Raw genomic sequence first — 15,248 nt, 5'->3', positions numbered from 1 at the left:
TGATTAACAGAGAATATAGCTCAGTTGCAAATTCTGCACAGAATATTATGGTGATTCCATAGGCATTATAACTTTGTTCAGTTTCAGCTGTTTTTCAAAACTACTGCCACTAACATCTGTATTACTCACATCTGCAGTGGTACAGCACTCCTGGATTCTCCTTTGCAAACAAACATTTAAAAAAAGATTTCACTTCTTTTTCTTTGCAGCCCACAATTTCAGTTCCTGTGTCATCTATGTGTGGTTGGATTCTAAATTAGGTTTCCTTTACAACCTTCACATATGATCACAATTTCTTTCGGTATTGCCAGAGGTCTTTTGATGATTTTGGTTGGTAGAATTTAAGACTTCACACATAGCCCCTCTAAAAGACAAACATATATTTATTTTTCTCTCTCTCTACCTATCTGAAGACCTATACTTGTTTTACACCTGTTTTTCAGTAGTAGTTGTTTCTTTATAGACTGTATACCTTGGATGGTGAAATAATCCATCTAATCCCTGCCCCCCCCCCCCCCCCCGCCCAAAAAAAGAGAAGTGTTCTACTAGGTACCACGTATCTATTCAGTGCTCTGTCTATTCTTTTCCTAAACGTAAGCCACAGTTCTTCCCGATTTTCATTGCTAAAGCTAAAGGTTTTAAGTTCTTTCTTGAAATGTGATACTACTGCGTCTTTATCTACTTGACTGGACATGCTGACCTTTCTATTGGTTTTAGTTGCCCTTGTGCTTCGTTAATTAGTGTTACAACTAGCTCATGAGCACTTTTAACATTTTCAATGAGCACATCCTCAATGGGCTTTGTTGCCATTAAATCAAATATATTTCCATCATTGTGATTTGTTCTGTGTATGTGTTGATAATAATAATAATAATAATAATAATAATAATAATAATGCATATCCAGTATATGTGAAATTCAAAAACAGCTGCTCAGTGCTTACCTTCAAGAGCCACAACAGCTCAGTAACCCTAATAAAAACGCCCAAAGGTTCATCAGTGACTTTCCCATCTCACATCCACCACATAGGATGTTTCTTTTCTTGACAGTACCATTCAGAATTACAGGTTTCTCTTACATGGATGAGAATGAATGTGGTGGGTGGGTAGGAGTTGACAAAGGTCATTCAGAACCCAGCCTGATAGGGTCAATTTAGAATGAGGAAAAACAGAGGAGAAAATGAAGGGGAAAAGGCTGAATATTCGAGTTTGCCAGGAAATATGCCCTGCGCCACTGCCAATATATTTCGAGGGTGGTCCTATCGAGCCAGCCTAAAATTTAACATTCCACAAGTTATATTTTGAACTACACACAAAATGCATTTCATTATTAAGCTGTTCAAATTTATGCAACTGTATAGTACAACATGGCTATTTTGAGAGGAGACTACAGTGATCTAACGAGAAACATGGAGAAATGCATACATAATGTCAACATATGTGTGAAGTTCATCATCATCAGACTGGGACAACCACAATAAAGACAAGACCTAATTATTTTTACAATCACTTCAGAAACATAATTTTTGAAACAAGTGCTGCTTGATGGTGAGCAGTCTGCCAGAGACTTGCATTTGCCTTGAGTTGTTTATTTTATTAACTTTAGTGCCTGCTGCCACTACCCAAGTAATCATTGAACTTGACAGCCAGTGATTTCAAAGTGTTATCGTTTCTGCCAAAGCTGTTGTTCCAGACCTCAGTTTATTCATCACACTGTTTTCATTTGTTCCTTGTTTAATTAAGCTCTGGATTATTTAAGCATAACTCACAGTGTTTCATAGAACAGTCTCAAACACTGTTCATATGACAACGTATTTACAATGTGCATCCGTATATAGGAAGGGAGCCTACCTCATTTTGGAGAGAGCCAAAGAATATTATTACTGATCAATAACCAATGACGAAATTGATGAAATGTACGATGAGATAAAAGAAATTATTCAGGTAGTGAAGGGAGACAAAAATTTAATAGTCATGGGTGACTGGAATTCGAGAGTAGGAAAAGGGAGAGAAGGAAACATAGTGAGTCAATATGGATTGGGGCTAAGAAATGAAAGAGGAAGCCGTCTGGTAGAATTTTGCACAGAGCATAACTTAATCATAGCTAACACTTTGTTTAAGAATCATGAAAGAAGTTTGTATACATGGAAGAACCCTGGAGATACTAAAAGGTATCAGATAGATTATATAATGGTAAGACAGAGATTTAGGAACCAGGTTTTAAATTGTAAGGCATTTCCAGGGGCAGATGTGGACTCTGACCACAATCTATTGGTTATGAACTGTAGATTAAAACTGAAGAAACTGCAAAAAGGTGGGAATTTAAGGAGATGGGACCTGAATAAACTGAAAGAACCAGAGGTTGTACAGAGTTTCAGGGAGAGCATAAGGGAACACATGACAGGAATGGGGGAAAGAAATACAGTAGAAGAAGAATGGGTAGCTTTGAGGGATGAAATAGTGAAGGCAGCTGAGGATCAAATAGGTAAAAAGACGAGGGCTAGTAGAAACCCTTGGGTAACAGAAGAAATATTGAATTTAATTGATGAAAGGAGAAAATATAAAAATGCAGTAAATGAAAAAGGCAAAAAGGAATACAAACGTCTCAAAAATGATATCAACAGGAAGTGCAAAATGGCTAAGCAGGGATGGCTAGAGGACAAATGTAAGGATGTAGAGGCTTATCTCATTAGGGGTAAGATAGATACTGCCTACAGGAAAATTAAAAAGACCTTTGGAGAAAGGAGGACCACTTGCATGAAGATCAAGAGCTTTGATGGAAACCCAGTTCTAAGCAAAGAAGGGAAAGCAGAAAGGTGGAGGGAGTATATAGAGGGTCTATACAAGGGCGATGTACTTGAGAACAATATTATCGAAATGGAAGAGGATGTAGATGAAGATGAAGATGAAATGGGAGATATGATATCACATGAAGAGTTTGACATAGCACTGAAAGACCTGAGTCGAAACAAGGCCTCCAGAGTAGACAACATTCCATTAGAACTACTGACAGCCTTGGGAGAGCCAGTCCTGACAAAACTCTACCATCTGGTGAGCAAGATGTATGAGACAGGCGAAATACCCTCAGACTTCAAGAAGAATATAATAATCCCAATCCCAAAGAAAGCAGGTGTTGACAGATGTGAAAATTACCGAACTATCAGTTTAATAAGTCACAGCTGCAAAATACTAACACGAATTCTTTACAGACAAATGGAAAAACTGATAGAAGCCGACCTCGGGGAAGATCAGTTTGGATTCCGTAGAAATACTGGAACACGTGAGGCAATACTGACCTTACGACTTATCTTAGAAGAAAGATTAAGGAAAGGCAAACCTACGTTTCTAGCATTTGTAGACTTAGAGAAAGCTTTTGACAATGTTAACTGGAATACTCTCTTTCAAATTCTAAAGGTGGCAGAGGTAAAATACAGGGCGCGAAAGGCTATTTACAATTTGTACAGAAACCAGATGGCAGTTATAAGAGTCGAGGGACATGAAAGGGAAGCAGTGGTTGTGAAGGGAGTAAGACAGGGTTGTAGCCTCTCCCCGATGTTATTCAATCTGTATATTGAGCAAGCAGTAAAGGAAACAAAAGAAAAATTCGGAGTAGGTATTAAAATCCATGGAGAAGAAATAAAAACTTTGAGGTTTGCCGATGACATTGTAATTCTGTCAGAGACAGCAAAGGACTTGGAAGAGCAGTTGAACGGAATGGACAGTGTCTTGAAAGGAGGATATAAGATGAACATAAACAAAAGCAAAACGAGGATAATGGAATGTAGTCTAATTAAATCAGGTGATGCTGAGAGAGTTAGATTAGGAAATGAGACACTTAAAGTAGTAAAGGAGTTTTGCTATTTGGGGAGCAAAATAACTGATGATGGTCGAAGTAGAGAGGATATAAAATGTAGACTGGCAATGGCAAGGAAAGCGTTTCTGAAGAAGAGAAATTTGTTAACATCGAGTATAGATTTAAGTGTCAGGAAGTCGTTTCTGAAAATATTTGTATGGAGTGTAGCCATGTATGGAAGTGAAACATGGACGATAACCAGTTTGGACAAGAAGAGAATACAAGCTTTCGAAATGTGGTGCTACAGAAGAATGCTGAAGATTAGATGGGTAGATCACATAACTAATGAGGAGGTAATGAATAGGATTGGGGAGAAGAGGAGTTTGTGGCACAGCTTGACTAGAAGAAGGGACCGGTTGTTAGGACATGTTCTGAGGCATGAAGGGATCACCAATTTAGTATTGGAGGGCAGCGTGGAGGGTAAAAATCGTAGAGGGAGACCAAGAGATGAATACACTAAGCAGATTCAGAAGGATGTAGGCTGCAGTAGGTACTGGGAGATGAGGAAGCTTGCACAGGATAGGGTAGCATGGAGAGCTGCATCAAACCAGTCTCAGGACTGAAGACCACAACAACAACAACCAAAAGAATAAAATACCAACATCAATCAGTAGACAGAGTAGAATGTTGTTAAGTCTTTGTGTGGCATGTAGTCAGGAAAAAAATGGATAAATCATATTTCAATTCACTGTTATAAAGTGATCATGTTTAGGCAGTTATACCATAAAAATAATTATTACTTCTGGGCATACAATAATCAGAAAGTGAATGTATCTCACGGTTTCTATCTATTCTCATCAGATAGGTTACTATTTTCTGAGTAATTTGACTAATTCAATGTAAGAAGGAGAAAATAAATGAGAATTGACTTTGGGGTACCTACCTATGCACAACCTAGGGATTTGTTTCAAGCTCCACACAACATTAATCGTATGATGAAATCAATTATTAAAGAACGAGCAGTAAGAGAAAAACTGTAGCATTAACACACATGACTAGACTAGAAGGAAAACCTTTCTATAGAAATCAAAATAGTAATTTCTACCACAAAATCAAACTGTATAATAAAGCACACAAAGAAATGAAACATAACTTAAGCCAACATAAAGGCAGTTAAATTTTACCTTTCAAATTAAACACGCTACATGGTAAAGATTTACTTAAGCAACACACATATGGTAGAAACGCTATTAAAAGTTTGCAAAAATTAAAAGATTTTTATCATTTCACAATACACGCAGAGTATGATGCATGTTACTGAAAAACTGTATGCCCAAAATGTTTTACAGAAAATTGTAACCACTTTTTATCTTCCTGAGTTCAACATTTTCATTGCAGAGGTATGCTGGCCCAGTGTTTCAGACAGATAAATGGAAATGCACAAATAATGCACTGCAGAGGCAAGTATGTCATGTTCCTTGTGACAGCAGACAGACATATGGGTAGCAAGTCCAGTGCACACAGTGACTTATAATGAGAAGGAAATAGTGTGACACTACTTTTGGGATTATCTAGAACTGTATTTAATTATATGTCAGCAATTTTGTTAACTTTTACTTGTGTTTTGTTATTGTATTAAGCTGACATATCTAATATCACCATAAAATCCTGAATAAGAAACTGACTACATTTTTCAATACTACTAACCTGCTAAAGAAAGCCAATAATTTTTTAACAATTCATCAATGGAAATTAGATACACTGTAGACACTAGTAATGTAAGAGTAGTTTGAAGTTCTCTCATCTCACCAATATCTCACATAAATTACTGTACCAACGCAATTACTGTGAAAATGGTACCTTTCACAAGTATGTAATGAACATGATTAACATAAAAATATAACAAGCTGAAAGTGGCACTGAAAATGAAAATATTTTAATAATAGAAAAATATAAGAACCTGACAATCTCATTGCAGATAAAATATTTTAAAATTGTGCAGAGGGTACGAAATTATGCATAAAGAGTTATCCTTATCTTCACTAGAGGAACAGTTGTTTCAGAGTTGTCTAAAAATTTGGAAAATCTTCTGAACTATCTAAATAGTCAGGCTAAATACATAATTGTTCTTGGGGATTTCAATGTTAATTTCAAGGACATCAGTAAAAAAGGGCAGAAACTTTTTAACCTACTAAAATCATACAATATGGACATGTATGTAAAAGATACCTCCAGATATGGCAGCAAAAGTGAAAATACTATTGACCAAATATTGATGACAAATCAAAATGTGGCCTTAAATCTGAGGTATTGTATACTGCTTTCTCTGACCATCAAGGGTTAAATTGACTCTACAGAAATCTCACGATCAAAGTGACAACAGGAGATATATAGAGAGAAGAGTAATTAATGACAGCATTAGGGTCTTTAATCTAATGTTAAAAAATATAAATTGGTACATGGAAAGCAATAGTTCTGTAGATATAAAATTCCACAAGTTCTTATCAAATTATAAATACTGCTATGATATTTCATTTCCTCTGAAGAGAATGAAAATGAACAAAAAATCAAATTCATGGATCACAAATGAAATCAAAGAGTCATCAGAAAGTCACAGAATGCTATATATGTGTGCAAAGCAAAATACTATCTTGAAACCATACGTAAAGTGTTATAGGAAAAAGCACAGGGAAGCTATAGCTGCTGCAAAAAAGAAGAACAATGATTCGTATATCAGAAAGGGCAACAACAAAATTAAATCTATGTAGAACATTATTAATAATCATACAGGCAAACATGAAAATGCAGTAATAAAATCACCATAAAACACAGAAATGAAATTGTTGATGATCCAGTTCTAATAGCTAATATATTTAATGATCATTATATTAACATAGCCCAAAACCTGATCACCACTAAATATAATATAAAGACAAAGGTAATATCTCCAAAAAATGAATGGACAATGTACCCATACCCCATAACACCCAAAGAAGTACAAATGGCTACCAGCAAACTAAAGAGTAAAATGAGCTGTGGATTTGATGGTATCCCTGACAAAATTATTACATACAGTACTCATAATACTCATAATGTTGTCTCTCAACTTGCGGACATAATCAATGACACCTTTGAAACTGGTTTGTTTCCAAGTAAACTAAAGTAGACAACAGTAATACCAGCTTATAAAAGTGGTGACAAGTTTCACATTAAATATTTCAGATCACTATCGTTGTTAAGAGTGCAACGGGAATTCCACTGTTAAATGCAGAGGAGAGAGCAGATAGGTGGAAAGAATACATTGAAAGCCTCTATGAGGGTGAAGATTTGTCTGATGCCATAGAAGAAGAAACAGGAGTTGATTTAGAAGAGATAGGGGACCCAGTACTAGAATCGGAATTTAAAAGAGCTTCGGAGGACTTACGGTCAAATAAGGCAGAAAGGATAGATAACATTCCATCAGAATTTCTAAAATCATTGGGGGAAGTGGCAACAAAACGACTATTCACGTTGGTGTGTAGAACATATGAGTCTGGCGACATACCATCTGACTTTCGGAAAAGCATCATCCACACAATTCCGAAGACGGCAAGAGCTGACAAGTGCGAGAATTATCGCACAATCAGCTTAACCGCTCATGCATCGAAGCTGCTTACAAGAATAATATACAGAAGAATGGAAAAGAAAATTGAGAATGCACTAGGTGACGATCAGTTTGGCTTTAGGAAAAGTAAAGGGACGAGAGAGGCAATTCTGACGTTACGGCTAATAATGGAAGCAAGGCTAAAGAAAAATCAAGACACTTTCATAGGATTTGTCGACCTGGAAAAAGCGTTCGACAATATAAAATGGTGCAAGCTGTTCGAGATTCTGAAAAAAAGTAGGGTTAAGCTATAGGGAGAGACGGGTCATATACAATATGTACAACAACCAAAAGGGAATAATAAGAGTGGACAATCAGGAATGAAGTGCTTGTATTAAGAAGGGTGTAAGACAAGGCTGTAGCCTTTCGCCCCTACTCTTCAATCTGTACATCGAGGAAGCAATGATGGAAATAAAAGAAAGGTTCAGGAGTGGAATTAAAATACAAGGTGAAAGGATATCAATGATACGATTCGCTGATGACATTGCTATCCTGAGTGAAAGTGAAGAAGAATTAAATGATCTGCTGAACGGAATGAACAGTCTAATGAGTACACAGTATGGTTTGAGAGTAAATCGGAGAAAGACGAAGGTAATGAGAAGTAGTAGAAATGAGAACAGCGAGAAACTTAACATCAGGATTGATGGTCACGAAGTCAATGAAGTTAAGGAATTCTGCTACCTATGCAGTAAAATAACCAATGACGGACGGAGCAAGGAGGACATCAAAAGCAGACTCGCTATGGCAACAAAGGCATTTCTGGCCAAGAGAAGTCTGCTAATATCAAATACCGGCCTTAATTTGAGGAAGAAATTTCTGAGGATGTACGTCTGGAGTACAGCATTGTATGGTAGTGAAACATGGACTGTGGGAAAACCGGAACAGAAGAGAATCGAAGCATTTGAGATGTGGTGCTATAGACGAATGTTGAAAATTAGGTGGACTGATAAGGTAAGGAATGAGGAGGTTCTACGCAGAATCGGAGAGGAAAGGAATATGTGGAAAACACTGATAAGGAGAAGGGACAGGATGATAGGACATCTGCTAAGACATGAGGGAATGACTTCCATGGTACTAGAGGGAGCTGTAGAGGGCAAAAACTGTAGAGGAAGACAGAGTTTGGAATACATCAAGCAAATAATTGAGGACGTAGGTTGCAAGTGCTACTCTGAGATGAAGAGGTTAGCACAGGAAAGGAATTTGTGGCGGGCCGCATCAAACCAGTCAGTAGACTGATGACAAAAAAAAAAAAAAAAACACTTTGTTATCTGTATTTTCGAAAATAATTGAAAAAAAATCATGTATGACAGATTGCTAGGCTTCCAAAACAGAAATAAAATTCCTGTAAATGCACAGAAAGGTTTCATAAAAAGGCAAATCTACACAAACGGCTCTCTTCAGTTTCCTAAAACTAGTTTAAAAAGCTACTGCAGACAAGGAACTGATCTGTGGGTTGTTTTTGGACCTTTTTGAAGAATTTGATGTTATAAATCTTAATCTATTGCTGTTAAAACTGTATAATTATGGTGTCCTATTTCCTATAAGTGGTTCAAGTCATATTTAACTGATAGGAAACAAAGAGTACAAATTTCTCAGGATGGAAATGTGTACCATTCTGAATATAGAGTGTTAATTATGGGATGCCCAAGGGCTTGGTATTGGGACCACTGTTATTCTTGATTTTTTATTAATGACCTACCACAACAGTTTTCAACAGCTGATACCATATTATTTGCTGATGACACCAACTACATTATAAAAGAGAAGAATGATTAAGAGATGCGGCAAAAAATCAACAAAACAGCAGAAGTCGCAGAAAAATGGTTTAAAGATAACTGTCTAGTTGTCAATCACATAAAAAATTCTGTGGATGAATTTCAACTACATAAGGAACAAAAATAGGACCAATGTAAAATTCACATTACCGAATAGCCAAATTCAGCAACAAAAAATTAAACAAGTACTGTTACATAAGAGGGGTTAAAGATTGCTGCAATACCGAAACAGTGTTAAGTTCATAGTCTACTGAAGTATGGTATAGTGTTCTGGGGAAATACCTCTTTTTGCAAAGCAGTCTTTTAAGCTCCAAGGGAAAGCTGTAAGATCAATAAGTGATGTTGCTTACAGAGCACCATGTAGACGTACCTTTAAGGAATTAAAAATCATGACCTTACCATCTATATTTATATTTGAAAGCATCTGCTTCATTAAAAACCATCAAGTTTCAGCTTTGAATAGTGAGATCCACAATGATCAAACAAGGAACAGGGATGATTATCATAGGGATGTGCACAGAAAATCAATATATCAGAACAGTGCTGTTTACAAACCAAAAATTCTGTAAAGTGCATTTCCAGGTTGCATAAAAAAAACATTAATACATTCAAAAAAGAACTGAAAAATTTACTAATAAACAACAGCTTCTCAGGATTAATGAATACCAGTAATTTTGCTCAAATCTGTAGGTCTGCTTCGTAACTCTCTAAACAAAAATTCATAATTACCAACCATTCCTAGATAAAACCAAATTTCTTTCATCCATATATGTATCTAATTACGCATCTAGCTTTTGTGTCATATGTTACTATGCCTAGTTAACTAAAGCACTGGTACTTAATAGTTTCAGTAAAATCAACCAAGGGGTTTTGCTAGTTTTTATTCTATCTGTATGTAAGTGTATAATTTTGTAATCAAATTACACAGAATAATGTTTTTCTTATAAAGATGTGTTAATAGCAATGATAAGATTTTGTACACGATGTAAATATGTAATATTTTATACTGTTCTGTACTTTAAAGTCCAATATCATGAATGTGATAATACGGGTGATAAATAAATAAATAAACTAAATTGTATTGTGCAAGAAGGGCATCACTAGTCTGTATACCAATTCACAATATATAGCAATTTCACAGAAAAAAAGCAACTTTAATGACCTGCTGTTCACCCTGTACGAGAACAACTGTAACAAGAGCCGAGCATGACAAATAGTCAAGTGAGGACACACGTATTCTGTTTCTTTAATAAATAGATTTAATGAAATGTTGCAAATTTCAAGAGTAGAATGTATCAACTGAAACACAGTTACTCCTAAAAATGGTTTCTCACTTACCTACTTTTTAGGATTGTTGACTAGGGCATAAGATGAATTCCCCCCATTTCCTGCAAATTCTCTTCTGTGTGTATAGTTGCCTTGGTCACAAAGAATAATTTAATATTAATTCTATACACAATAATAACTAGCATCCTGTGGCTAACTATGCTCACCTCACGTCGGGACAATGGTGTAAAAACTAGGGGTCTTCATACATTTCAGTAAGAAACAGTTCCTGTAAATCATAACCTCACTGTTTGACAGAATGATCTTGTTGGAAAATAGCATATAACATATGGTTTCACTTTTATTTATTAACCTTGAGTTTGATTTGACTAGGTTTTCAAGAATAACAATTGCCATTACTAAAAAAATAAATTTATTCAAAATTTAAAATATACTGAACACAGTTTCGTATAAAAGATTAATATACATAAATAGTTTCATGAAGCTTAAAAACCATTTAAATTATAAGTTTCACTCTGAAATGCACCTCAGATCACCAACTGTGTTTTTACACACTTCGTACTTTATACAAACAATGAAAAAGTTTTACACTGATATGATTTTCAGCACTTAATTTTATATTTTATAATATAATACAAAAATTGGTTTATCAAACAAATGCAAAAAATAGATCACAACACTTCGTCAACAGTTTCCGAAGACCAGCAATTGCTACACCCTCATTGGTACTGCTCATTCACTTTGGATGTAATATTGGATGTGAAATATTTAATGAATTCCGTGAGCAAATGTCAACAGCCTCAGGCAATCAGCAATTACTATATTTTACAAAATGAAAACTGATACTAACTTTAGATACAAACAATTAGATGAAATGAGTGCCAGAAATTGGTAATGTTAATCAGACCATACTTAGCTTTCAGTTTTTAGTAAGTATATACTAAATCCATGAATTATTGTTATTTTATCAATGCTGGATCATATTCTGTATTCTGACTTTTTCTTGTATTTTGTACTGGTACATTCTGATTGATTTGGTTATACTACCTCACTCTATATATTGCGTCTCCTGTCTATTGACTATTTATAAAACTATTGTAATATTGTACTTATAACTCCTGCATATAATTTTGTTTATATTTTATAATTTGACGTTGTCTATTGCTTCTGTGAGCTTAACGACAATTAAATATTATTATTATTGATCTTTTCAACTTTAATAGCTGTTATACTTTTTCCACGATTTTGAAGGAGCTTCAAAATAATTGCCAAGTTTTCACTAACTAAATAACAGTGAGAACTAATCAATCAATAGATACAGTATTTAATTTCACATTAACAAACTGCACAGAGCAGCTAACTGTATTAAATATAAAACTATAAAAATTGCTTTATTTTATAATATACAAAACTGAGCAGATAACCAGAAAATGGAAAGCAGTCTCCACTGCGTGCACTTCCTTGAAACAAAAAATAAAAGTCAACTACACTGTCAAAGGAGACCCCTGACTGACAAAAAATATTTCAAACAGCGACTTTTAAACAATTCCAAATAGACAGTTTTGCTATTTTTATTGACCTCACTTTAACAGCCTGCAGCTCTCAGACTAAGTATTCAATACAAAATACTTTTAACCAAAAGTTCAAGAAAAGTTTTAATATACCAAACGTAGCACAATATGGATGTTACAACGAAGTTTACTACTCATTAATTGGTTGCCTCAATGGGTGACAATATGGCATATACAAATAAAGTTCTCCACTTATATGGTCACTTGGCGAAATGCGTGAAGTGTCAGCAGTGCGTGGAAATCCTGACACTGCACTGAGTCTCTGCTTCTCAAACCAAGGACAAGTGTGTGTGGCAATGTTTACAGTGGGTTTCAGTAATGGTTATTTAGTATGGTGGTGGGTGGCGGGGGGGGAGGGGGGAGGGGGGGGGAGAGCTGGCTGGTATCATTGTTTTCCTTGGAGCATTGTAAGTCAAGTGAAATATTTGGTTCCAGATTTCTCGGACATTTTTGTCTGGTTTATTCTCGAGGTTTTCATATTTGTTGTTTTTCGGTATTGTTGTTTATGAATATTGACATTATTATGGTATATTTACCTTGTCTCTGCCCAAGACCCTATACTTTCACTGTTTCATTTTATTGTTGAAGTGAAATATTTTGCTGTGGGTGTATCTAGACTTTATGTTTGCCGTATTGTATATACTGGGACAAGGGGTGTCCGCCATCTTGATGACGTCATGGGTCAAAGCAGACAGGTGGAATCAGACACTTCTGTATTGGCTCTGTCTCCACTCAAGATTCAGTAACAGCATCTCTAACAGTGATGTGGGGAAAAAACCTATCAAGTTGCACAACAGTTCACAGCCCATGTTAAACTGTAACTCTCCTATAACAGGCAGATAAGCCTGTTGAAAGATGACAGGAAAGCAAAGGCACGTCAACTCCATAGAACCGTCCCTAGTATAGCATCACCGTGCTCAAATCAACCTTCAGGTCGACACCAGATCCAGAATCTTTCATTAAAATGACAATATCCAATGAAGGCCTTAATGCCTGGCTCAACTCCATAACTTGGACTAGTGGAATTATATCCCACTTAATAATGTACGACTTCACAGTATATAAACAGCTGATGGTGGACTGTGTCAACTTACATAAATACTTTGTTTTAAATACATATAAAAACAAGAACTGACTGATATAAAATAAGGAACAGCAGCGTTCTTTCTGTTCAAAGTAATTACTTTCTTGTACCTAACATAAAAAAAGGAAACTAGAATGAATTCCCAGAATTATCAGTATGAGTAAATTACAATTTAAAGAAATATTAGTTGTGGAAACGCATCTATGGTGTAAGCTAGATTGGAAATGTGAGTTTGTGAACCGGCAAAACCAATGTTTTTGAATAAAAAATAATTGTTTCTGAGAAAAGTGATTTGAAGGACTAAGAAAGGAAGGCAAGTACACTGAGACAATGCTTATAGTGAACACCGTGCACACTTCAGGATTTTTTTCTGTTACTGCACAAATAAGAATTTCAAATTAAAAAATGCAGTAACAATAACAGATTGTGATTAAAGGAACTACTAACAGCTTTACCCGAAAACCTGAAACCATTTTACATGAAGCTGTTTCAAACAAGCTTTACATATTTAATGAAAGAGTTTTCATCTGCAGTCAGTCACTATGTAATTGTAACATGAAACTGGACTATGTCCTTTAACCTCCAAGTGGTTTGTAGTTCATTTTCGTTCTACAAATGACGAAGGGCTTAGCTGCCAGTAAATTTAGGAGGTCGTTTTTCTCTAAATGCTGCAAGTCCCTCAATTCTGTCTTTGGTTGATATAACCTGAGCATAGCAAGCTTCCTCAATGGTATAACCTGTGTTGATGTCTACGTCCATTGATTTATTAATTGCCTTTTTTGCCATCCTAATGCCAACCGGCGCATTCGGAAGTATACTTCTAGCAACTGCTAGTGACTTTTGATAGGCAGCATCGTTGTGTTCATTCTGTTCCACAACGTAGTTCACAATGCCTCTCTCGTAAGCTTCAACACCACTGATAGTTCGGGCGGTGAAAATTAATTCCTTTGCAAACGCAGGGCCAACGAGGCGAGGTAACTTCTGTGTTCCTCCTGCACCCGGAAGGATGCCAACTTTTGTCTCTACTAGTCCCATTTTGCACGTATTCGACGCAACTATAATGTCACAGCCTAAAGCCATCTCAAATCCTCCGCCAACAGCAAGACCATCAAGAGCTGCTATTACCGGCATCGGTAAACTTTCCGTAGATTTCACAATAAACCTAAGCCGATTAACAAATGGCAATACTTCATCTTCTTTCATTTCCAATCTTTCCTTAAGATCAGCACCAGCACAAAACACACCAGGCACCAAACTTCTTAATATTACTACACGAGCATCATCGAGATGTTTTAAATTCTCCAGTAAATCTGTTAGTTCCGAGACTATTGTCTTTCCTAACGCATTTCTTGCTTTCGGCCTGTTCAATCCAAGAACTATTATTCCGTTGTCATTTCCTTTTAATGAATCTACACAAACTTCACTTAATTTCGCTGATTTTAAAGCAGATGAATATGTTCTAACACTCAAGCTGCATTTAATCAAGTGTCTAATTAACGTTTTAGGTACAAGCATTGTAGCGTAGTTGTGGCTTTCACAGTGCACAACTTAAATCGCTAGCACGGCACACACACAACACACACTTTATGTTTCAGCGAGAACTGCGAACGCATTGATGAACATGCCCCTTCCTTTACAACACGACGTAATCAGTAATTCAAGGACGTTAGAATAACCTCCTTGCACATAATCACACACAGTCGATATCAACAATCAAAAGATGAAAACATCCGTTTTGGTGCATGGCGGAGATGACGAAAGATGAATTGTGGCGGCACATTTAAATGTTCACCATGATCTTCGGTTTTTAAAAAAACCTTAGAGATGAGAAAATGAACAGATTTTGACACTCGGCCAGTTTCAAGAAACAATGATCGTGTTGCTTTTGTAAGTTTGAGGAAAACAACTTATTCCAAAACACACAGCACGGATTCTGCAAAGGGAGATCAACAGTGACAGCCACACTGGACTTATTAAAAACAATTCGACAGAGTTTTGAAGAGAGAGAGTGTGGCACTGACACTCTGTGACCTCAGCAAAGCCTTTGACTGCATCTCACACACAACACTAACAGCCAAGTTAAAATGCTATGGTGT

The 15,248-nt window shown here is 36.0% G+C and overlaps 1 protein-coding gene across 1 annotated transcript; it reads right to left on the bottom strand.

Annotated features, from left to right (window-relative positions):
- Positions 1-12,413: 12,413 nt before the first annotated feature.
- Positions 12,414-14,832, bottom strand: LOC126262660 (methylglutaconyl-CoA hydratase, mitochondrial). The gene has a single exon (XM_049959429.1). It carries the CDS (start codon positions 14,665-14,667, stop codon positions 13,780-13,782), a length of 888 nt encoding a protein of 295 aa, XP_049815386.1. The 5' UTR covers positions 14,668-14,832; the 3' UTR covers positions 12,414-13,779.
- Between the last annotated feature and the right edge of the window lie 416 nt (positions 14,833-15,248).

The sequence above is a fragment of the Schistocerca nitens genome, chromosome 6 (assembly GCF_023898315.1).
Source record: "Schistocerca nitens isolate TAMUIC-IGC-003100 chromosome 6, iqSchNite1.1, whole genome shotgun sequence".
NCBI classification, from domain to species: domain Eukaryota; kingdom Metazoa; phylum Arthropoda; class Insecta; order Orthoptera; family Acrididae; genus Schistocerca; species Schistocerca nitens.
The sequence above is the reverse complement of the archived record's forward strand: the minus strand, read 5'-3'. Positions and strand labels throughout refer to the sequence as shown.

What these genes read in the sequence shown, in the direction of transcription:
- LOC126262660 (XM_049959429.1), bottom strand. Translation starts at nt 14,667, where the DNA reads ATGCTTGTACCTAAAACGTTAATTAGACACTTGATTAAATGCAGCTTG.